The sequence below is a fragment of the Aspergillus wentii genome (genome assembly GCF_001890725.1).
Source record: "Aspergillus wentii DTO 134E9 unplaced genomic scaffold ASPWEscaffold_5, whole genome shotgun sequence".
Taxonomy (NCBI): Eukaryota; Fungi; Ascomycota; class Eurotiomycetes; order Eurotiales; family Aspergillaceae; genus Aspergillus; species Aspergillus wentii.
In genome coordinates, this window is record NW_024467836.1 from 806,838 (window position 1) to 829,388 (window position 22,551).

The 22,551-nt window shown below is 47.6% G+C and overlaps 12 protein-coding genes across 12 annotated transcripts; 5 read left to right on the forward strand and 7 right to left on the reverse strand.

Annotated features, from left to right (window-relative positions):
• Positions 1-1,919: 1,919 nt before the first annotated feature.
• Positions 1,920-3,673, forward strand: ASPWEDRAFT_551961 (uncharacterized protein). The gene is made up of 5 exons (XM_040838168.1): positions 1,920-2,375; positions 2,573-2,650; positions 2,704-2,826; positions 2,875-2,925; positions 2,985-3,673. The coding sequence occupies exons 1-5, from the start codon at positions 2,168-2,170 to the stop codon at positions 3,653-3,655; spliced, it is 1,131 nt and encodes a 376-aa protein (XP_040687642.1). The 5' UTR covers positions 1,920-2,167; the 3' UTR covers positions 3,656-3,673.
• A 389-nt stretch (positions 3,674-4,062) lies between these two features.
• ASPWEDRAFT_552062 (DUF3602 domain-containing protein) lies at positions 4,063-5,185 on the reverse strand. Its single transcript, XM_040838170.1, has 5 exons — positions 4,734-5,185; positions 4,641-4,671; positions 4,500-4,569; positions 4,305-4,427; positions 4,063-4,247 (listed from the first exon to the last, which is right to left on the reverse strand). Exons 1-5 carry the CDS (start codon positions 4,771-4,773, stop codon positions 4,116-4,118), a joined length of 396 nt encoding a protein of 131 aa, XP_040687643.1. The 5' UTR covers positions 4,774-5,185; the 3' UTR covers positions 4,063-4,115.
• A 102-nt stretch (positions 5,186-5,287) lies between these two features.
• ASPWEDRAFT_113306 (putative mitochondrial phosphate carrier protein) lies at positions 5,288-6,668 on the reverse strand (the record flags this gene model as incomplete). Its single annotated transcript, XM_040828397.1, has 6 exons — positions 5,288-5,357; positions 5,405-5,424; positions 5,471-5,837; positions 5,865-6,118; positions 6,173-6,337; positions 6,396-6,668. 6 exons carry the CDS (start codon positions 6,666-6,668, stop codon positions 5,288-5,290), a joined length of 1,149 nt encoding a protein of 382 aa, XP_040687644.1.
• A 134-nt stretch (positions 6,669-6,802) lies between these two features.
• Positions 6,803-7,158, reverse strand: ASPWEDRAFT_552183 (uncharacterized protein). The gene has a single exon (XM_040838172.1). The coding sequence runs from the start codon at positions 7,063-7,065 to the stop codon at positions 6,844-6,846; it is 222 nt and encodes a 73-aa protein (XP_040687645.1). The 5' UTR covers positions 7,066-7,158; the 3' UTR covers positions 6,803-6,843.
• A 92-nt stretch (positions 7,159-7,250) lies between these two features.
• Positions 7,251-7,861, forward strand: ASPWEDRAFT_173402 (putative cystathionine beta-synthase (beta-thionase); the record flags this gene model as incomplete). Its single annotated transcript, XM_040831061.1, has 2 exons — positions 7,251-7,355; positions 7,457-7,861. The coding sequence occupies 2 exons, from the start codon at positions 7,251-7,253 to the stop codon at positions 7,859-7,861; spliced, it is 510 nt and encodes a 169-aa protein (XP_040687646.1).
• A 215-nt stretch (positions 7,862-8,076) lies between these two features.
• ASPWEDRAFT_552057 (vacuolar ATPase assembly integral membrane protein VMA21) lies at positions 8,077-8,811 on the reverse strand. Its single transcript, XM_040838169.1, has 3 exons — positions 8,589-8,811; positions 8,384-8,475; positions 8,077-8,330 (listed from the first exon to the last, which is right to left on the reverse strand). Exons 1-3 carry the CDS (start codon positions 8,687-8,689, stop codon positions 8,203-8,205), a joined length of 321 nt encoding a protein of 106 aa, XP_040687647.1. The 5' UTR covers positions 8,690-8,811; the 3' UTR covers positions 8,077-8,202.
• A 351-nt stretch (positions 8,812-9,162) lies between these two features.
• Positions 9,163-13,231, forward strand: ASPWEDRAFT_41862 (DEAD/DEAH box helicase). Its single transcript, XM_040835668.1, has one exon. The coding sequence runs from the start codon at positions 9,428-9,430 to the stop codon at positions 12,824-12,826; it is 3,399 nt and encodes a 1,132-aa protein (XP_040687648.1). The 5' UTR covers positions 9,163-9,427; the 3' UTR covers positions 12,827-13,231.
• Positions 13,232-13,273: 42 nt separating this feature from the next.
• On the reverse strand, positions 13,274-15,097 carry ASPWEDRAFT_41863 (tRNA-dihydrouridine(20) synthase (NAD(+))). Its single transcript, XM_040835669.1, has one exon. It carries the CDS (start codon positions 14,976-14,978, stop codon positions 13,647-13,649), a length of 1,332 nt encoding a protein of 443 aa, XP_040687649.1. The 5' UTR covers positions 14,979-15,097; the 3' UTR covers positions 13,274-13,646.
• Positions 15,098-15,860: 763 nt separating this feature from the next.
• ASPWEDRAFT_552217 (uncharacterized protein) lies at positions 15,861-16,445 on the reverse strand. Its single transcript, XM_040838174.1, has one exon. The coding sequence runs from the start codon at positions 16,341-16,343 to the stop codon at positions 16,038-16,040; it is 306 nt and encodes a 101-aa protein (XP_040687650.1). The 5' UTR covers positions 16,344-16,445; the 3' UTR covers positions 15,861-16,037.
• On the forward strand, positions 16,342-17,465 carry ipp1 (inorganic diphosphatase IPP1; the record flags this gene model as incomplete). The annotated part of the gene is made up of 5 exons (XM_040828348.1): positions 16,342-16,518; positions 16,593-16,712; positions 16,779-17,122; positions 17,181-17,264; positions 17,324-17,465. The coding sequence occupies 5 exons, from the start codon at positions 16,342-16,344 to the stop codon at positions 17,463-17,465; spliced, it is 867 nt and encodes a 288-aa protein (XP_040687651.1).
• A 183-nt stretch (positions 17,466-17,648) lies between these two features.
• Positions 17,649-18,566, reverse strand: ASPWEDRAFT_552246 (mitochondrial 54S ribosomal mL53 protein). The gene is made up of 2 exons (XM_040838175.1): positions 18,380-18,566; positions 17,649-18,276 (listed from the first exon to the last, which is right to left on the reverse strand). The coding sequence occupies exon 2, from the start codon at positions 18,205-18,207 to the stop codon at positions 17,887-17,889; it is 321 nt and encodes a 106-aa protein (XP_040687652.1). The 5' UTR covers positions 18,208-18,276; positions 18,380-18,566; the 3' UTR covers positions 17,649-17,886.
• A 297-nt stretch (positions 18,567-18,863) lies between these two features.
• ASPWEDRAFT_52327 (putative protein transport membrane glycoprotein Sec20) lies at positions 18,864-21,855 on the forward strand (the record flags this gene model as incomplete). The annotated part of the gene is made up of 7 exons (XM_040837735.1): positions 18,864-19,177; positions 19,241-19,488; positions 19,542-20,178; positions 20,532-20,630; positions 20,701-20,779; positions 20,841-21,638; positions 21,691-21,855. The coding sequence occupies 7 exons, from the start codon at positions 18,864-18,866 to the stop codon at positions 21,853-21,855; spliced, it is 2,340 nt and encodes a 779-aa protein (XP_040687653.1).
• Between the last annotated feature and the right edge of the window lie 696 nt (positions 21,856-22,551).

A 22,551-nucleotide genomic window follows, 5' to 3' on the forward strand; every position in this document is an offset into this window, starting at 1 on the left:
GAGAGAAGCCGGGGATATCAATGCTTGTTATCAAGGACAGGTATTTAAAAGTAAGTCATGTTGAATGCATCAATCTTATAGGTCTCTGTCACAACAAAGTATGCCTGTTTATATAGATTATCATACGGAATCAACTCAACTTCAATGTTACATATATTCCAATGGTGCTCTTATATTGACTGTTGAAGATAATATTACTATATACATATAGACTGTAGTGTAGTATGATCCCTTGATGACTGTCACGAGCCATCTTGTCTCAGTAGGGTAGTCTATCCTGATAATTCGATTAAATTCCATGCAAGGGCAGTCAGCATATACATGGACGCCTGGTAGGAATTAAGATATGATATATGATTCTGAAGTGATTACTTACATATCCATGTCACATGCATTGCAGAATGATGTTTATTATCTAGAGAGTATACCCGACGGAGTGGTATACTCATTAACTAGTGATTTACATTACGCTACTATGTAATACTATTAATTAAATCTTATTAGAGCAATACAGATATAATGTCAAGTTCATCTGTGGAGAGATCCGACTCCTTACATCCACTGTGAGAAATTAAGGTAGATGCGCCACGCCCCAGGATGACCCACTTGATCATGGAAGATTCCATGATCAGCATATCAGAACACTTGACTTGAGCATAAACATAAACATATAGAGAATAATGAACACTGTCTGTATAATAATAATCAAATAAGACACACTAACTGGACTAGTAGAATGTCTCAATCGGATAAGACTTTTGATGGCAAATGGTGCCATCAGTGGAAATACCCTTTAGCGTCAACGTGCTGGGCGAATGAATCGCAGCCAATGGGAAAGCAGCGGATCAGAAAATCAAAAACATACATTTGCAGCTAAAAAATCCAATTTGTAAAAATAGCAGCAGATGTCTGCACGTTGCAAGGTTTTTTTCTAGTGACACAGTACGAAGAAGTAATTTTGTGAGAAATTAATATTAGAATAATTATACAGGGTACTATGTGACAATAATAATAGGAGCTGAATGAATACGAATCCTCTTGAAGATCAGAGCAGATCACAGCAGATCCTACTCGATCGAAGCAGAACACGTCGAACGCGGCAGAGCAGAAGAAAGCATTGGATGCAGTTCGGTTGGCGATGGTGACACTGGCGATCCTGATTGACCACTCACAGCCCGGCGTTGTGTGGCTGGCCAGACTCTCGTCGCCTTTTTTTCTTTATCTTCATTTTTATTCCGTGTACTCTCAGTACTGTCTACCTACTGTAGGTACAGGCAGTACAGTCAGTAGACTGTCCAGTAGAATGGTTCTATTGATCTAGGTCTATCCAATGATATCTGTATATCTGTAATCCACTCTCTCTATCATAGTCGAATCGAATATCATAGAATGTATCGAATCGCTGCCTGCCTCTCAACCGTGTCTGGCCCCTCCATCATTGCGTGGCACGTCGTCAACCCCAAAGATTTTGTTGCCCGCCAGGCCACATCAAAAGCCCTCGTCCTCCCCTCTTCTTCTTCTTCTCTTCTTTTCTCTCCATATTTGTGCCTTTTTTTCCCTTTCTTCCTTCGTTTGATATCCTATTTCTTAGAGGCTCAGTCTATCGCTATCTCAATCGCTGTCGATCACCTGTCACTCCTGCATTCCACCCCATCTCCAGTTTCACCCTAGATCACTGAATCACTCTGTGCAGAATTCGATGCAGAAAGGTTTCATTGCCGCTTGATTCCACCACTGTCTCACTTGTACATCCTGTACTTTGAGACTTACATCCAATCTCTCCACATTTCGCTCGCTTTGCGGTGACGGCTCCAGTTTTTTTCTCGGCCTACTATCAGTCGGCGTTTGTAGGACGGTCGAAAGAGCAGCCAGCACTGCTCAATATACACGGTCGATCTCATCACGATAGACAATCAAACAAATAAACCATCCAGACCGTGGCAGACCGTGTCACAGTGTCACTCGTGGGCTATTATATCGATAAGATCAAAAGGTCGTTGGCGATTCCCACATTCCTCCCTGAGGTTCCACTCCCCGAATCGCGGACAGCCGCTCCACAACGGCCGCCATAGTTTCAAGGCAGATCGCAGCAATTTGGGCAATCAAACTAGGTATCAAGGCGCAGCAGCAGGCACCACTAGGTCTACGCTCGGGGGTTTTATAAGAAATGGCGTCCCCCCAACCGGGCGCGTCGCCCAGACGCAGTCGGGGCTTCAGTTTCAGTGGTCGGTCTGAACGTTCTCACCGGTCCAGTGGTTCTGGGAATCTTTCAAATAAAGATAAAGTCCATCTCACGGAATCGCACGAGGATAAAGTCCGCCGCAACTTGCATACCAAAGCTGATCCAACGGTTGCTATGAGCGAAGCACAACCCAGTATGTTGCCTCGTGCTTTTTTTTTCTTTTTTTTTTTTTTAATCTCCGAGAAAAAACTTTTTCTCTCATGCCTTTCCCCCTTTTTTTTTCTGTTTGCTCTACAAAGTTTATTCTTAAGGAGAATACAGAGTGCAGAGCTTCATTGTGTTAACTGTCCGACCCTTCTGCAAGAATGTTATCTGACAAGTCTCATAAAGTGGCGGTCGCACTCGAAAAATCCAATTTGGGTTCCTTACGGGCCATACAACACAAGGATCAATATGGAAACCCAATAGGTGAGTTCATCTTTTATCGCGTTTATACGGAACCAGCTATTGACTCCTAATAGTCGAGCCCGATATTTCGAACCCAACTCGTCCTCGATTTGAACGGCCGCTTGACACTATTCGATCGTTCGAGGCTGCCATCTATGGACCTATTACTTCCAGACCGACTTCCTACGTGAAGACAGGTGTGTTTTTCGTGCGACAGTTATCAATACAGCGACTAATGAATTTAGACAATGGATCAACACCTGGTGAATACAGTAAACGGGGCAGCTACTTTGGAGGTAAGTATACAAGCAAAACTATACGTATTTACGGCTGCTAATCACATGTCATCAATCAGCTCCCAATGGAAACGGATACTCCAGAGGCTATGAAAATGCATATGGACGTCCAAACCCATCGCGACCGAACAGCTACATTGACAACCAAATGGCTGCCCAAGCAGATGCATATTATCCCTACAACAACAACGGTTACAGCAATGGTTACGGCAACGGTGGTCGACCTCGAAGGCGCCACAGCCCGCGCTCGAATTTGAATCCAGAACAAGCGGTGTACAACCACCCTGCTCAGAATGGATATCATCACGGTCCGCAAAGATCGCATGATACCACAGCCGCAGCATCTGGGAGCAGCACCGAACCATGGAACAACTCCACCAACCCCAGCTCGGTAAACAGCTCGCTCGACCAACTCCAACAGCAACAACAACAGCAGCAACAGCAACGCCAACAACAACAAAAGATCGCAGAGAGCTATGGCTTCTCAGGATTCGGCCCGGAGCCGAATCTCGCCAATAACGCCGCCCCACCAGCTCCCCGACATACCTTCGGGCAAGCTCCTCCATCTACAGACCCCAACGCCGGCGGTCCTGTTGGAGGAGTACCACCCACAGCTACACCTGCAGCACCTGCCCTCGGCAACCGTCGCAGTCTTCGCAAGTCAACCAATCTATCTGAAACCGGCGACAAGCGAAAGAGCTGGTTCAAGAGGAAATTCACCAAGAGCTAGACTCGCCTTTTCTCTATCTATCTCCTTTTTCTTATTTCATTTCTCTTGTTCATGTTTTTTGTCCTCCGCGTTCGGATGTAATAACCAATGGCGTTTTGATCTCAGTACAGGTCGGGGAAATTGTGTGGGATTTGCTTTCGATTTTTCATTTATTCGATCTTTCATTGTTCCAATTCGATTCGACTCTTGTTTTATCTTTATGCGATTGACGAGGCTACGATACATTTTATATGCGCTGGAAGGGTGGTTTCTTCTTTATTCTACTGTGGATTATTTACTACTCATACTGTGTATCGGGTGGATTTACAGATACCTATCAATGGACATTTTCGGTCTGCACTTGTATTTATCATAGGTTGTGGAATAAGGATAACATTAATTCATCTAAGCAAATGGGAATCATACACCACTAGGATTAGGTATAACCAGACACAACCTGAATTTCAATCTTCATCTCCATCTACTTCCGACCAAACAGCTTAGCCTTCAATCGATCCGCCAGCCCCTCATACGTCGATCGATGCTTTTCCTTCTTCTGCTCTTTCTCCTTCTTATGCGCTTCGTCGAGATGGACGTTTCCATGGCCTCCGCGCTGTATCAATTAGCATACCTCCTAAACAGCTCATCCATACTCCTAGGAGATACATACCCCAATATGATAATTCTCATCGCTGGAACTGCGAATCGCCAATTCAGGGACGATTTCCGCATCGTGGGGAACGGCGGAGGTTGGACGAACGTGAGGTGATCCGATATTACCTGCTCCTCCGCGCTTTATTATCATTAGTATTTGTATAGATAGAAAGATGGCGATAGAGTATAGAATGTTAGTTGGATGACTTACACCAGCAGAATATGCGCCATCGCCCTGATCGCCCACGACACCTTCACGGACGATTCCGGCGTCGACGTATCTGATTCATTAGTATCAGTATCCAGATTGAGGATTTAGATTAGGATGCGATAGAGATGGGGAGATAAGTACGGGGTAGAGTCTGCGCCGATATTCCCCTGACCTGTTGTGTTGTTGTTAGAGTGAGCGATTTATTGATATAGGGTAATTGGGGTGGATGTTTACCTCCTCGACCATGCGAGACTACCGGTTCATGTTCGACCATTTTGATATTGACGTTGATAATAAGCTGGGATTACCGATGATAGTAGTTGATGAAAAGGTATGTAGTAAAGCAAAGTAAGGCAGTGCAACCAGGAACAAGAGCGAACACGCGGGACGGATCTAGGATATATTTATACTTCACGCTCTCATGCCGGCAAAACCTCCGACTCGAAATACGAAAAAAGCAAAAAAAAAAACCCCTGGAGAAGCGATCGGCAGTGGCTACTGTATTGATAATTGATAAAAACTGATTATCGCGAAAACAAAGAAAGAGAAAAGGACAAAAGAGAGTACCAGACAAGGGAAAGGGCTGATGATGACGTCGATATCGCCATGGACTGATAAGATAGGGAATTGGCGGTTGATTGGTCCGAGGCATGACTAACCTTTTTGCTGATAGCAGTCTTGGCTTGATGAGGCAATAGAAGAAGAGAAGAGATTATATTAATTAAAGAAAGACTATGGTATGGTTGCAATTTCCCGTGTCCAGCACATCAGATAACAGACAAGATCGGCTATTTCTTCTTCTCCTCGATTGGTCCTCCGGTGGTTGGTAGTCCCATGAAGATCTTGAATGAATCGTAGCTGCAACCAGGTCAGTAGAGCAAAGACAGGAAATGGTGTATACATACATCATCCACTGGAGACCAGTCTGCGACACATTAGCATCCATCATCATGACAGTATGGCTGACTTACTAGAGTCCCAATCATCACAATCCTCACTGGAAGTCCATTCCACAGCCCCCGGAAACCAATATCTTTATAAATCCGACTCATCGCAGCTCCAAATGCCTCGCCAGACTTTCGGTTAGCATTCAATTTACTCACCATCACATCTGCAGGGTGAGACACGATGGCACACAGGATACCTGCCAGATAGCCACCGGTAAAGGCCACCCCCGTCTGCGCGCCTTTGTTATAGTCGGACTTCTCCCCGGGAAGAGATCGATAGATGAGGTCCACGATCGTCTCGAATGAGGCGAACTTCATCATTGTGTACGGAATTTGTCGGCCCCAGAGAGGGTACAGACCCTTGTAAAGACTACTTCCAGTCAGTGCAGCTCTACCGTCACCAGTCATTCAAGCTCACCCTGGCACTCCCTCTTTCGAAACGACATCGGAAATCCCACGAAAGGTTGTCTTGATATCCGGTGGAATTGTCGTCTGCATGCGCACCTTGACAGCCTCAAACGGACACAGCGCTACGTCGGCGATGAATTCCGCTGATGCACTGGCAGTTAGGTACAGCGATGTCTTCCACCGGTTCGCATTTTGCGTTCCGACAAGATCGCTGTAGAATTTTTTGAAGAACTCATAGCCACCGTACTTGTATGCGCCTTGGGCCTTGTAGTTTCAGTTAGCACCATTAAGCTCCGTGTCAGCATTCAGCCAGCTTACGCTGTATCCAAAGAAAGTTGGACCCCAGCCGGTGATTACGCCTTTCAAACCCTCTGCGTGACGGATTTTATAAAACGCCTCCATGTTACTTTTGTATAGCTTCGGGTCGACTTGACGTCGGCATTTGATTAAATCTAGCGGCGTCACTGCTGTGTGTGTCAGGCCCTATCAAAGTAAGCATGCATATTGTATAGCAGTGCTCAAATAAATGCAGGATACTTACGCAAGCCAACAGCCCACCGAAAGTGCATGCTGCGTAGTACTTTGCACTCCATGGTTCGATGTGTCCTGTCTTTGACTGAGCCTTTTGACTGGCAACTTCAAACTCCCTCGAGGCTTCTTTGGCAAAAGCATCGGCCCTTTTCTTTGAGTTTTCTATCACACTCCAGGCCGGGAATGGATTTTGCTTGGGAGATCTTGGGGTATCCGAAGACTGAGGTCCTAGAGGACGCTGAGGCGCAAAGGTATTGATTATGAGACCGCCGGAAGGTAACATGATAGAAATCTATTTGATACCATTAAGTTGGTTCAAATCCCGAATCAAATGGAGCTTCAGCACTGACAGCTTATCTCAAAAGTCTCCACTAAAGCTGTTAGGCAAATGGGGCGGTTAGTAGATATTGCGGAGCAGAGATAGAACGCTCTGTTAGCTGTCAAAACACCAAAAACAATCAGATTGTCTGATACACAGCAGGGCAAGTGGAGTCATTCATAATCGAAGACAGGAAAAAACACTGGATGCAGAGGGAGAGTGCCAGTAGTGACGTCGTAATCGTGAACGGGGCGTGACACCATTTCGCCTCGACAAGCGCCGATCCCGATCCGCCGGTGGGCCGCGATCGAGAATTCAAACCTTCCAGTCGACGTCTGGTGCCAGTCTTCGGAGCTTTCATTAAACCTATTGTTACCACGCGAGTCCATCGTCTGGATTGTTGTTTTCCTCGCTTTTATCTTGTGTTTTGTCACCGTTTGATTGTGGTGTTTAGGTTCAGAATTATCGACGCTGATCTTTCACCAACTCCACCGTGCCCCTCATTGCGACATCTCAACCTCCTCAACCTCAACCACATCAATCGCAATGGCTTCCTACCTAACTGCCAGCGAGGCATTCACCCAAGAGAAAATGGCACCTGGTGCTTCAAACACTGCCCCCCAGGGAAACTGGGCGGACAAGTACCGTGGGGTGAGTTATTCCGTGGCTGTCGGACGAACGATGAACGGTGATTCATCTAAGCTTCTGGCCCCAAGAACCTCTACAACAAGCAATATATACTGACTTTATAGGCCACCGTCGAAGACCTCGACCCCCCAGCCGCTCTCTCCGTCTCTCCCCACGATAAGATCTCCGCCGCCATGCTCGCCGCCTACGAACGAGACTATACCCACCTGACCGTCATTTCATCGGCAAGCCGATCTCTCATCGGATACCTCAGCATCCCCCGACTCAAGGAGCTTCTGAAGGAGGGCAGCATGAAAGAGTCCGACTCAGTCGACGCCGCTATGCAGCGCTTCAACCGGAAACGAGGCACATACCGCGTCATCACAATGGAGACACCGCTGGAGGAGTTGGAGCAATTTTTCGCCGATAAGCAGCAATTTGCTGTCGTTACGGATGCCTCGCGGAAGTTTGTGCTGGGAGTTGCGACCAAGGCTGATTTGGAGGAGTTTGTCAAGAGAAGACCTGCATAAATATTTGATTGAGTGATTGACAAATACCGACGTTTTCTTTCTTTTCTTTTCGTGTTCAAGTGGCATTTCCAGGCGCGGCTATTCAACATGGATGGTTATATGATTTTGATGCATTGGACTTTTGGGTGGAGATATCATCGTGGTGGATGAAATTCAACTGGATATGCAATTGGAATGGTGGCATAAGTTCATAAACTCTTAATTGATACCATGCTGCAGGATCTGATCATATTCAATCCCAATATTTCTGCAATTTGTTCTCAAGCAGCCGCTCCTATAAACGCCATCCATGGGAACGAGTACAATACATTGACACATCGAATACCAATACATAGGTCAGATCACTGGCCTTTCTTTTCGTTTTCTGCTTCTCTCTCTCCTTTGTCCTCCTGGTATGCAACATAGATATAGGCAAATAGAACGACATTAGCTGTCACAGCAGCGGTGATACCAGCATAGGTCGCACTCCCTGTTCATATATTAAAACTAGAATTGATGGGACTGAATCAGGGACAAACCCACCACGGAAGATAGACTCGACGGTCAAGAAGTACATGCCGATAGGGGCAATGACCATGGCAGCTGTAAAGGCGAGCAGTTTGAAGATGACGTCTCTGCATGATTATTAGACAATGGTCAGCCATGTTTACTATAACTTCGATCGTCCACAACACATGATCCATCGGCCTCAAGATAACACATCACAACAGAATACCATAGTACATACGAAGGAACAGCCGGAGTCACATCCGAACTGGTATTTTTCTGTGTCGAAGGAGACGCGACAACCTCCGCGTAGGATTTGCCTTGAGGGCGACGACTGGTCATTCTGGTGGTTGTTTTGACTGTAGGTGCTGAGGACTTGAATGGATAGCCCAAGAGATATCAAGACAATATATATCTTGATGAGAATATGAAGAAGATAAGCAAACCAACAGCTCTTCTGATGGGATCTTGGTTCCTGGTATTGGTTCTCTCTTGATGTCTTCTTGACAATCGATGAAATCACCCGAATGGGAGGAGTTGCGCTCTGGCCGCTGATTGGCCGGTCTGTCCACTGCTTAAATGCACCTTAAAACGACTCGCAAGTCACAACATTGCAAATATATAAGAGGCATAAACTGTATATATACCTATTGTTGAATAGATAAAAATGCTCTACATCGTCTGTTTTTATAAGGTATATCCCCTTCTCCAATTGCCCTGTTGGTGTTAATTGAAGCGCCAATTCACGTGACCCGGAGCGCGTTCGCGTTTCCGACGAGGAAAAAAAGACGAAAAAGAAAGCAGAAAGAAAGAAGCAGAAAGCGAGCAGTTTGGCAGTGCTTTTGGAGGGCAGTTCAGCTCGGTTCATCCACGGAGTATCTTGGTTGATTCTTGTTTTCTTTTTTTTATATCTTCTTGCAAATTATTCGGTCCTCTTGGTATATTAATCTTGTTCTCTTTTTGTTTCTTTGTCAGGGCAAGGGCTATGATCGATCCTATCATTGAATACTACTACTGATCATTCACCCAACCTTCGTTGATTCATCGTGAACTATCGCCATTATTTCGTCTAGGTCGATTATGGACGATACAGTCCCTGATACTCCTGTCAGCAACAAAAAGGTCGTGCATAGCACCCCTCCAGCCGCTGCCCACGACGACGCAGAATATGAGACCGTTGCCACCCTTCCACTCCCACACCCGCAGCTTGCAACACAACCAGTAACACAGCCCACCCAGCATCTTACGCAACCAACACAGATCATCGAGGCTCCTCAGTCCGCCTCCCGCAATTCTTTCGTTCAAGTCGCCGCTTCCTCCCCTCCTGGTCCCGCTTCCTCTCCCTCTCGTCCTACCGCACGAGCCGGTGTTCTGTCCAGTGTTATGGCACCGAGTGGAACACAATTTCGCCCCCCTGTCCCCGCTGGCCCTGCAAAGCGTGCGCCAGTAATTGATCTGGGCGACGACGGCCCGGCCTATGGTGGTGGATCCTCTGATGACGATATGCCAACCACCGGAACAACCGATATCAAGCCGTCCATGTTCACCAAGAACTCGCGCAGCCCGGACAAGGTCAACGAGTCGCCCGTGGGCGCAAGTAATGGGCCAATGGATCGGTTCAAGGAGATTACTAGCTCGGCCGTGTATAACCCCCAAAACCCGGGGAAGCGCTCTGCGGCGCAAATGGATCCCACGCCCAAGGGTATCCCGGTTAAGAAAGTCCGCCAGGATGGACCATCTCGCGCTCAACCTGTTGCTATGAATATAACTATGCTGGATGAAATTGATGATTACCAAACTAGAGTCAAGGTGGAGAGGATGTTGAAGGTCGTGCCGCAAAAGTCTATCCAGGCTTGCATGGAGGCTCTCCTACTGAAACATGGAAATTATGATAATGCATTGGATCACTTGGCCAACGATGAAGAAGAACGAGATGGGTTGTTCGAATCGGAAGACGAATTGACCACGAATCAAAAGGCCTCGCCCACCGCACCCGCGAAGCAGCAAATCAAAGCCCGTGGGACAATTCAGGACAAGTGGACATCTATGCGCCTGAACAACTTTTCCAGCCAAAAAGCAGAAGCACCGCAGGAAGAGGAGAAGCCACGCAGACGATTGATGAGGGGCCCCAAAAACCGTGCATCCTCTCCTAGCAGTCCAATCCGTTCTGAGACTACTCCGCCCAAGAAGAAACTCGGTCGTCTGGTCCAGGGACGAAAGGAGGCATCTCCCGCTCGATCTGAGTCTCCAGAGGCACCTCTGGTTATCTCCGATGACTCTGACTCTGGTGTTGAGGAAGTCGCCGAGGGAGGTGAATTAGAACTGAAGGTTCTAAAATTTTTCAACGCCTGCAGTCCTCTAGAACTTTCAGATATTGCTGCTATCACCGAGGATGTCGCCAATACATTAATTTCGCATCGGCCATTTAGTTCGCTGGATGCTGTACGCGTTGTCCCAGCCCCCGAACAAGCCGCAAAACCCAAGGGTGCCAGAGGGCGAAAAACGCCAAAGCCAATTGGTGACAAGATTGTGGACAAATGTCTTGATATGTGGGTAGGATACGAAGCGGTGGACTCTCTTGTTACAGAATGTGAGGCGCTTGGGAAGCCAGTTGCAAACGAAATGAAAAAATGGGGCGTGGATATGTTTGGAAAGCGTGATGGGGAGCTGGAACTGGTGTCTATTGACCCCGCAAAATCGCACGACTCCGGCATTGGAACGCCTGCTAGTCAGCGCTCCGAGGAAGACAGTGATGGACCAGCAGGCTCTGGCTCGCGCAAGAGCAAGAGTAAAGGGAAGTTCATCTCCCAGCCTGGAATCATGGCTGAGGATTTGACGATGAAAGATTACCAAATTGTCGGGATCAATTGGTTGGCTTTGCTGTTCAGAAAGAACCTAAGCTGCATATTGGCTGATGATATGGGTCTTGGAAAAACCTGTCAAGTTATTGCATTCCTAGCTCATTTGTACGAGGAAGGGATCAAGGGACCTCATCTTATTGTGGTGCCTTCTTCCACCATTGAGAACTGGCTTCGGGAGTTTCAAAAGTTCTGTCCCACGCTCTCTGTCATGCCTTATTACGCTGGCCAGGCCGGAAGAGCTGAGATTCGGGAAACGATCGAGGATAACCGAGATGATATCAACGTTGTTATTACTACCTACACCATCGCTAAGGGCAAGGTTGACTCACATTTCCTGAAGAGTATGGACTTTTGCGCCTGTGTTTACGACGAAGGGCACATGCTCAAGAGCAGTACATCGGTGCTCTATGAGAAATTGATCCGCATTCCAGCTCGGTTCAGGCTTCTTTTGACAGGAACACCGCTTCAAAATAACCTGCAAGAATTGGCTTCGCTGCTGGGCTTCATTCTTCCTAAGGTTTTCCAGGAGCGCAAAGACGATCTCCAGCACGTCTTTTCAAACAAGGCAAAGACCGGCGACGAGTCCCATTCCGCCCTTCTTTCCGCACAGCGCATTGAACGGGCTAAGTCCATGTTGAAGCCCTTTATCTTACGGCGAAAGAAACACCAGGTCATTGATCTGCCTGCCAAGGTTTCCCGCGTAGAGTGGTGTGAATTGAACACTTCTCAAAAGGAGATTTACGACCACGAGAAAGAGGAGGTCCGTCGACTTCTGGCTGACCGAGCAGCTGGAAAGAAGACGGGTAACAAGTCCGCCAATATCTTGATGAAGCTCCGCCAGGCAGCTATTCACCCTCTCTTATACCGGAAGCATTATGATGATGCTGTTTTGAGCCGCATGGCCAAGGCTTGCTTGAAAGAAGAGCAATGGTCTTTGTCGAACCCCAATATCATCTTTGAGGAACTGCAAGCCTATAATGATTTCGAGTGCCATACCATGTGCACAACACACCCTAACTCTCTTGGAAAGTTTGCTCTGAAGAAGGCCGAGTGGATGGATTCAGGAAAAGTGGACAAACTCTGCGAATTGCTCAAGCGGTTCAAGGAAAATGGTGATCGTGCTCTAGTATTCTCCCAGTTTACCATGGTGATGGATATCCTCGAACATGTGCTGGAGAACCAGCATGTAGGCTTCGTTAGACTTGATGGCCGTACAAACGTTGAGGATCGCCAGTCTATCCTTGATGCCTTCCACGAAAGAACCGACATCCCGGTCTTCTTGCTTTCGACCAAAGCCGGTGGTGCTGGTATCAACTTGGCCTGTGCCAACAAAGTTATTATTTTCGACTCCAGCTTCAACCCTCAGGAGGATGTCCAGGCGGAGAACCGAGCCCACCGTGTGGGTCAAACCCGAGAAGTTGAAGTCGTCCGCCTGGTGACTAAAGACACCATTGAAGAGCAAATCTACGCCCTCGGTCAAACCAAGCTGGCTCTCGACCAGGCAGTTGTGGGCGAAGATGCTGCCGAGTCGAAGAAGAGCGAAGAAGCCGGAATGAAGGTGGTGGAAGACATGGTCCTCGCGGACATCGAACAAGACAAAGAAAACGCAAAAGCATAACCTTTCCTATCTCTTAGACATGAGATATGATCTATTATTTCATTTTCTTTTCCCCCTTGCTTTTGTTTACTTTCAACTCATCTACATAGCCTCCCTCTCTCTTACTAGCGATTTTGCTCGTTTGCATACTAAGAGATACATGGATACATCTGATACACTTTGAATGCGCACGGTTGCGTGTTATTCATGTTGGACCTGCCATTTGTATTTGCAACATTCTCAAAACCTGTTTCTTATGCTGTATGGGTTTTGAAGAGGGGAAAAAACCCAACTTCCCCTATCTATCAATCAGCCTTCCAGGCTTCATCTAATGGCGTTTTATAATGTGTTTCATTATCAGACCAGAGGAGTATCAGGTTTGTTTAGACTAAACTGGGTTTTTTGTTTTCCAGGATTTATTTCATGATTAAAAAGAAATATAATCTTTTTCTTGGTTTCGATGGTATCTGCTAGTACTTCTATAGTTGGGGTATCGTTTGATGAGATATTCAAACGTCTATTCTCTTGAGTTGAATAAGATGGTAAGTGTAGTCAAGGGTAAGGTTAAATAGCCTGTTAACTATTTCTCTATATTAAACGAATAAGATTTTTCTCTTAAAGCCGTCTTTTCTTGGGAATCTATAAACAGAACCGGATATAGCAAATCAAATATTTTCAACACCATAATATGCGAACCAAAACAAATAACCAGGCTATGCAGAACAGCAAAATACGAGGGGAGATAGGGGGAAAAGGCCGATCTTATATATCGACAGGAAAAGGAAGAAACATGGGGAAAGACAGAATTAAGGTATCACGGAAGAGAAAGGAAGCAAGGCGTTTAAGCAGCAAGTTCCTGCTTTTGAGCCTGTGGAGCTGGCACAGACACATCAACTCCGTTTTCTTCGGGGGTTGGCTTCTGAGTAGGCGTTGGGATGGAGTTGGTGCGGATTGGGCCTGCTCCGCTGACGGAGGGAGAGGTTTGCTTGGTGCGTGAAGCGCCGCTGGCAGCTCGGGCAGACTCATTGTTTTCAATGGCGTTTTGGACAGCCTTGCTGCGCTTGTCGCCACCCTCTTCCTTCTGGAAAACGGATTTGTCGCTGAGGTTGAGGATTTCATCGGCCTTGAGCGCAGCGGGCAAAAGGTCATCGTATTGCAGGTAGCGGCAGTAGTCGTAATAGTTCTTCGCCATCTTGGCCTTACTGGCTTCCCTATTCTTGCCCGGGATCATGATGTTGAGGAGGTACTTGCTGTTGCCGAATCGATTTTCGGCTTCAATACATGACTGGAGGTAGGCGTGGCACACCTCAGTAAAAGGAAGCAAACCACCCTCTGCTCCACTTCGGAAGCACGAAGGGTTCTGTTCTGCGGCTGTTGCAATCATAGCACCATCCGCACCGTATTCTTCCATCAGAGCAAGTGCTTGGTCGCGAGAAGTAACGTCACCATTCATGACGCAAGCAACGCCGGCGTTCCGGCAAATAGTGGCTACCATCCGTAGTTGGTCGCGAATGGCACGCTCACGAGGGCGCATAGGAGTTGTACGGCAGTGGACTGTCAAGCCAGTGATTCCCGTGGCGACGAGCCTAGTGACCAAACTCTCTGTCTTCTCGGGTGTATCGAGGATGCGAATCTTGACAGAGATACCGATTTCATAGGGCTTGCCGACATCACGAACAAGGGCCTCGAGGATAGAGACCAGCCTGTCGGGGTCACGCAGGAGAGCAGCACCCATTCCACCACTTGTACTGAACGGTTTAGGACATCCCGAGTTCACATCAATGCCTGCCACATCACCCGCAACCATCTTGGATGCTTCGACGGCATATTCAGGGGTGGCGGTGCCGATTTGGAAGATCAACTTGCCCTTTTCGCGAACAGGGTCGATGCGGTAGAGGATCGATTCTTGGGCTGGCTTGTCGGGGCGGCCACCGTTGGAGGGGGTTCTCGTGAATTCGATAGTCCCATTGCGGGGGTTCACTCGGCGGGAGGCGCCTATAAGAGATCGGTCGACTGTTTCGGGGCCCCAGACAAGGTCTGCACCATACTTGAGAGCGAGAAGACGCGATGGCAGCTCGCCCGATCGAACCATCGGCGCGAGAACGACCTTGCCACGGTAGTCGACCCCGTTGGCGGGGATAGGAACGCGGGGGGTAGAAGTGAGCGAAGTCATTGCGGAGCGGAGGAACCTGATCATAGCATTATCAGGTTAGAGGAATGGACTCAAATGGTATGAGTGGGATAGTCCGTCCTAGACTGGGTTTGATGGCGATGATGAAGCCTCGTCTGGTTCTTTGTGTCGAAAAAGAAAGCAGAAGATCGATGGAAGCCGAAAAGTCAGTGTCACGTGGCGATACCGATAATGTGATTAGTAAGGATCCTGCGAAATGCAAGATCAAGATATTGATGCATAATAAGAAAGAATGATTTGAGTATTCTTGTTTCTGCTACATAGCTCAGAGATTACTGTATATTTATCGACATATATATTAAGTAGAGGCTGTAATGGTAGTTGAATAGATTGAATCCATCCGATATCGGTTCCGACAGCATTTCGTGCCTGTGAGGAAAATACATAAAAGATCCTAATTATCAGAGATCAATGAATTCTAATTGAAATAAGCTTAAAACAATAACATTAACCATTCTAATAATCCTCGTTTAGTCTTTTGAGGTGTTACTAATGCTACATCTACATGGGTATGCATCAGTATGGTATTCTGAGAGAATATCCAACAGAACCGTGAAACCAACATCCACAATCAAGGCCAAACACCAATTGTCGAATGGCATCTTCATGTGGAGCTGAATATCCTTGACCGACGACAATCTTTGAAGAAAATGAGAGGCAAGTTCCCTGGTTGTGGAGAGGGATCATCCAACGTTGGCGCAAATGAGGCAAATCGAGGCAGAATTGAAGCCAAATGGCGATATCGTCAGTAGAATTCCCACGAATCCACAGAATCAAGAGACAATAGAATCAGAAGATCCATCACCTAGGCAATAATAGCAATATCAGTAAAAGAACCTCGGACCATGAGAAGAAGCAACTAGAGAAATCCCGACTCCGATTTTCCATCCCGAGGCCTTCCAGCTTTGCAGGCCATTAAATCCCCCTTTGCAGCTACCGAGACGTCAAGACTCGCCATAATCCAGAACAGACTGCAACCATCATCAGCAGACAGGTGGACTCGCCAATTGCGTTCCCCTGATCCCGAAGCATCTCCAAATCTTATAATAACCTCATGTCCCCTGTTGTTCCCTTGACCCGACGCTGCATCTCTTGCGTGTCCACCGCCTCGTCCCTCGCCCGCTCTCGCTCGCCCGTTCTTCGCACATCCGCAACGCTGGCTCCCCCCACCAAACAAGCCCCTCCCCCCTCCTCCTCTTCCTCCTTCCTCTCCTCCCCTCCTTCCTCTTCTCTCTCTCCTTCATCATATTCATCTCGGGTTGATCGTACGGTTTCCTCCGTTTCTTCTCGTGCTGCTTTAGTTTCAAGACATTTCTCGTCTTCTACTCCTACACCACAGCCCACCATGTCTTACACCGTGCGCAAGATTGGCCAGGCCAACACCCTGGAGCACCGGGTCTACATTGAGAAGGATGGCGTCCCCGTCTCTCCCTTCCACGACATTCCTCTCTTCCACGATGAGAAGGCCGGCATTCTCAACATGGTCGTTGAGATTCCCCGCTGGACCAACGCCAAGCAGGAGGTACGGACCCGACAACAAGCATTGATCAGTTTCTGCAGAGGGAATCTTCGTATACTGATGAATTACCTGCACAGATCTCCAAGGAGGAATTCCTCAACCCCATCAAGCAGGATGTGAAGAAGGGCAAGCTCCGCTACGTCCGCAACTGCTTCCCCCACAAGGGTTACCTCTGGAACTACGGTGCCTTCCCCCAGGTAAGCTGAGAAGATTTTATACCAGCCCCACGGGTAGATGATGATTTCTAACATTGTTATCCTTAGACCTGGGAAGACCCCAACACCGTCCACCCCGAGACCAAGGCCAAGGGTGACAACGACCCTCTCGACGTTTGCGAGATCGGTGAGCTCGTTGGCTACCCCGGTCAGGTCAAGCAGGTCAAGGTCCTCGGTGTCATGGCCCTGCTCGACGAGGAGGAGACCGACTGGAAGATCATCGTCGTTGACATCAACGACCCCCTCGCTGCCAAGCTCAACGACGTCGAGGATGTTGAGCGTCAGCTCCCTGGTCTCCTCCGTGCCACCAACGAGTGGTTCCGTATTTACAAGATTCCCGACGGCAAGCCCGAGAACCAGTTCGCCTTCTCTGGCGAGTGCAAGAACAAGAAGTGAGTAACATCCAGTCGGTGGATTTTTCTAGCTGAAATGCTAACCCGTTCATCTTAGGTACGCTTTGGACGTCGTCCGCGAGTGCGCCGAGGCCTGGAAGAAGCTCATCGAGGGCAAGAGCCCCAAGGGTGACATCAGCCTGTAAGTGGCTTTCATTATCTTTTAATCTTATTATACAAGAAATGCTAACTTTGAAATAGCGCCAACTCTGCCGTTGAGGAGTCTGCCGACCGTGTCGACCAGGCCCAGCTTTCCAAGATTCCCCAGGGCGAGAACCTCCTCCCCGCTCCTATCGATGGCAGCGTTGACAAGTGGTTCTTCATCTCCGGTGCTGCCGTGTAAATTTGAACTCGAGCGAAATCTCAAAAAATTAAATGTTTGCATTTGCCCTTAACGGGTAAGCCATAGAACCACTGGTCTGGTTTCTTCTTTCTGTACTTGTAGTATGAGTGTAACTTGGGTGAATAGCCTAAAAGAATAACGATAAACCAATTCCACACTACTTACCTTGTACACATAATTGTAGTAGGGAAATCCAAGAGGAAAAGAGAAAATGGAATATCCATGGCTAATATATACAACCAGACAATGCAAGACATAGCTAAGAAAATATCATAATACAACAGATCAACAACCACCTTCGACAGCGCTCTTGCTTGCAACCATATGTTTTTCTCTTATAAGAAAACCCCAGTTTCCCAAGCGCCACGTTGAATAAACCGTAATACCAATATTGTACAGTCCAAGGCACATGTAAAACCATCTAGTCCTTCAAAGTCTGCTCTCTTTCAATACCCCGACCCACTCGCGCAACTTCCTCAATGACATCTCCGATCTTGAGCTGCCGCTTGCCCACCTCAAGCTTAACTTCTTTTCCACCCTTAAACCCTATTGTCATCTCAGGCAGCTGTGTGGAGTTGCGCGGGAGCTGTGTCACCTTGACATCGATGTGGGTGGGACTGGAGGTTGAGGTCGTCGAGGGGTTACGGATCAACGAGAGAAAGAGTCTGCAGGGGCGAGAGGCGCGCATGAAGGGGTTGAAGGTTGTTCGGAAGCTGGTGATTGTCTGGAGGGGGATAGTCATTTTGGACGGTTGGTGCCACTGGTGTTGACTTGAAGGGTTTGGAGGAGGTTGAGTTGAAGAAGTAGATTCCTGTGCGACTAAGTCAGTCTATGCTTTCACTTTTGTAGATTTAGAAAAAAGAGACATATTCGTAATGATAGTCTTCAGATAGGCGAGGGCGATTGAAACGTACCTGATGTCCTGTACGAACTGCAACGGATATGGATGCGCGATTTGACCGAGTAATCGACTCAATGCGACTCGTAGAGCACCCGTAAAAGATTGAACAAGTCTAGAACCAGCTTTCGAATTGTTTGAAGGGCAATTTGGCAGTCGCTGAAGTCCGGGAAAATTACCGGATCGGTCCAGGAAACATTTCGGGATGGAATTGGGGAGAGAAAATGTTTGGCTCAGATGCAAACACCGGGTCTGGCCTTCAGGAACACCGATGACGCTGGAATAATCGGACAGATTGATGTTTCGATGTCACTTCATTATTATCCTACCTTTACTGCTCTTCTTTTTTGTCTTTTTTGTTCCTTTTTAATTTCATGTTAGAAGAGCATTTACCAAGCGAATAATGAGCATTGCCATATAATCCAACTGAAAACCGACCGAATAAAGCCAACATCCCGAAACCACTTTACAACTGGCACAGCACACTATCGCAACGCAAAATGTCCTCCACGATTGCCCTTCAATCGCGACTCAAGGAGCTATCCGCAGCTCTGGGCCATATACACCCACTCGTAGGCCGGTTACGCAATTTCACAACGTCTGTTGGCCAAGGCGATGAAGCTCGTTTGGAACTCGGTGCGGAAATACATTCGCTGCTGAAAGAGGCAGAAGAGCAAATGGAGCTTCTCAAAGTCGAGGTCGATGCGCTAGAAACTGGCGTGGAGACGAAGAGGAAGGGACAAGACACCGAGAAAGAAGCGGAGAGGGAACGAGTTGTTGTATTGGCGGGGAGGTTGACTGAAGATTTGAAACGGTGAGTTTCTATATGGGACGGACGTTTCGGTTGTCAATGCTAATGTGTGTGGTTTGATGGCAGGACGAGGGGAGATTTCCGAAATGCCCAATTGCAAGCAAAGCGAAACGCAGAACTTGCGAAGCGAAAGGAGCGAGATCTATTGTTTACAAGATCGCAAACCACAGAAGGACGGAAGCAGTCATCGGAAAAGTTAACGCAGGATGAAATCGTGAAGAATGCATCAAGCGATGTAACTGCGGCTTTGAGAAGGACGCATCAATTGATGCAGGGCGAGCTATCACGGAGTCAATTCGCACAGCAGACACTCGGTTAGTTACTTCCATGCGATCGTTGCTTTCTCCCATCTTACTTGTGATTACAGAGCAATCGACTGCTGCCATCTCTTCTTTATCCGAATCATACACTGGTCTCGATACCCTCCTATCGTCATCTCGCAACCTCGTTGGTTCTCTTCTCCGCTCCCAGAAATCAGACACCTGGTATCTTGAAACTGCGTTCTATATACTACTGGGAACTATCATTTGGCTTTTATTCCGCCGCATACTCTACGGACCAATGTGGTGGCTGGTCTGGCTGCCGCTTAAACTGGTGACTAAATTTACTTTCGCAATCTTAGGGGCTGTTGGTATAACCAGCGCAGCTTCTCAATCTTCTGCGTCTGTTATTCCTACGGCTTCTACCGCCGCCTCTATCCCGGCCCTGGAAACACCAGGCTTAGTTCATGAAACGGAAACATATGCTGCCGAGGGCACTGGCACTGGCACTGCATGGGAGCAGGCATCAGCCTCTGTTGAACCATCGGATAGCGATCGCATAATTGATGAGATCGCGAACATGACAGAGGAAATCAACAGGCGGGAGGCAAAACCTGTTGATGACATAATGCCGGAGGAAACCAACAAGGAAGAACCCGGCCATGAAGAGACGGTCATTGATGATATCTCGCCGGAGGAGAAAGCCAGACAAGATGAGATTCCTCGTAACCCGAAGAAGAGGATGTATGAAGCTGTAGAAGAGAACAGGAAGGATGAACTATAGAATATTATGAACTAATGAATGCTACCAAATGAACCAAGACAACAATATCCATTTGCTTTTTGTCCGAGTAAAACCCTTTATCAAATTCCAGAATATCTAGATCGATATCGAATCGATCTTGGCGGGGACTTAAAGTGGTTTCGCGCATCACGTGGAGACGCGTCTCGGACACGCCCTTCTCATCTGCCCCGGAGACTCACGAGGAGCTTCCATTCAGACCCCTCAATACGTTGTTCTTTCTGAGGATTGGGATTTATTTATCTAACATAATTAACACGCACCAGCCGCCCGTTATGGCTGCCAATTTCTTCAGCAACAAAGCTCGCGCTGCGGCCGCAGCATCCAGTACTTCGAAGCCGAAGGCCGCAGGAAAGGAGGAGCAGGAACAGAATCAACCATGGGTTGAAAAATAGTATGGAGCAGGACTTCCCTTTCGCGAGGATGCTGGATCTTTGGGGAGTTTGGCTAATAAGAGTGTATAGCCGTCCGAAGTCACTGGATGATGTAGCTGCTCAAGATCACACCACAAAGGTTCTCCAGCGGACGTTACAAGCTTCCAATGTAAGCTGTTTCTCTACTAGCTACGCTGGTGACTGGGGCATTATACTGATATAGAACCTAGCTCCCTCACATGCTCTTCTATGGCCCCCCAGGTACCGGAAAAACATCAACCATTCTCGCACTGGCAAAATCGCTCTTCGGCCCCGCGCTTTACCGTTCTCGAATCCTTGAACTGAACGCTTCCGACGAACGAGGCATTGGAATTGTGCGTGATAAGGTCAAGAACTTTGCCAGAGCCCAACTCACCCAGTCTACCGGAATGGACGCCGAATATCTCGCCCAATACCCTTGCCCGCCATTCAAGATTATCATTCTCGATGAGGCAGATAGCATGACGCAAGATGCGCAGTCCGCCCTTCGACGCACAATGGAACAATACAGTCGTATCACACGTTTCTGTCTCGTGTGTAATTATGTTACGAGGATTATTGAGCCCTTGGCGAGTCGTTGCAGCAAGTTCCGGTTCAAGTCTTTGGATAATAGTGCTGCGGGAGATAGACTGGAACATATTGCACGGATTGAGGGCCAGAAACTTGAGGATGGCGTTGTGGAGAAATTGATTGCTTGTGCTGAGGGTGATCTCCGACGTGCAATCACATATTTGCAGAGTGCGGCTAGATTGGTGGGAGCTCGCCGCAAGAAGGACGGCGATGAAGACTCTGAAATGACCGACGACAGCCCGGAGTTGATTACCGTGAGGACAATTGAAGAAATCGCCGGTGTTATTCCAGAGAATGTTATAGACAGCTTGGTCCAGGCCATGCAACCAAAGAAAATTGGCTCCTCATATGAGCCCGTCGCTGCAGTGATTACGGATATTATTGCAGACGGTTGGAGCTCGACCCAGCTGCTCATACAGGTACGTTCTCATGAAACATTATGAACGAAAATACCACTGACCCTATGTCAAGTTGTATCGACGTATTGTTTTCAACGATGCCATCCCCGATATCCAAAAGAACAAGATCGTCACAGCCTTTTCTGAAATGGATAAGCGTCTGGTTGACGGCGCAGATGAGCATCTTTCTATATTGGATTTGTCTCTCCGGATTTCAGGAATTCTGGGCGGAGCTTAGATACCAGGCCGATAAAAATCCTATGCAGTGAGCTATGAGTGTCATAATTCCTCTCAAATAGGCTCAGAACGGTCCGAATAATCCTTCTGGCTGCATTGCAGCTACGAATCCAAAGTTGAGAGGCTGTATGAGCAGTGCATGTCCCGTCCTGGATTCGTAGTCGGATTACTATTTTACTCCGACTCATGGACCATGAAAAAGAGGCCGCCACGTCTCAGTACGTCGTGAATAGGGAAGAAAAGCTACGACTATACGAAGCTTAATGGAGTTATCAAGCTCGAAGATGTCATAAAAAAGCTGGCGTTATGAGTGGCTAGTCATCTATGACTAAAGCATCTATCTTAGCGAAAATAGATAAGGGAATGACGTTTTTTCAAATCTTTTCATTTTGGACTTGTTGTTATATCAGTATTTTCAGCCAGAACAGAGCGGACCATAGTCCGTATGAATGGATGACACTTCCTGACATACTGTTACTCCTCTCTATCCCCTCAGAAGCTACGATCTACAGAATGCCCAGATGTATTTAGCCATGCTGTTTGACAAGCACAGGTTCTTAAGTCACGCTTAGTTTGACCATCCCCGCATTAGCAATCGGTGAAATAGCACCTAATTCTGTTGGGGACTTTAGCTAGTGCGTTGCTCCATATAACTGAAAACGAGGCTCCGTGTTTGCCCTGGTCTAGCGAAGTTATG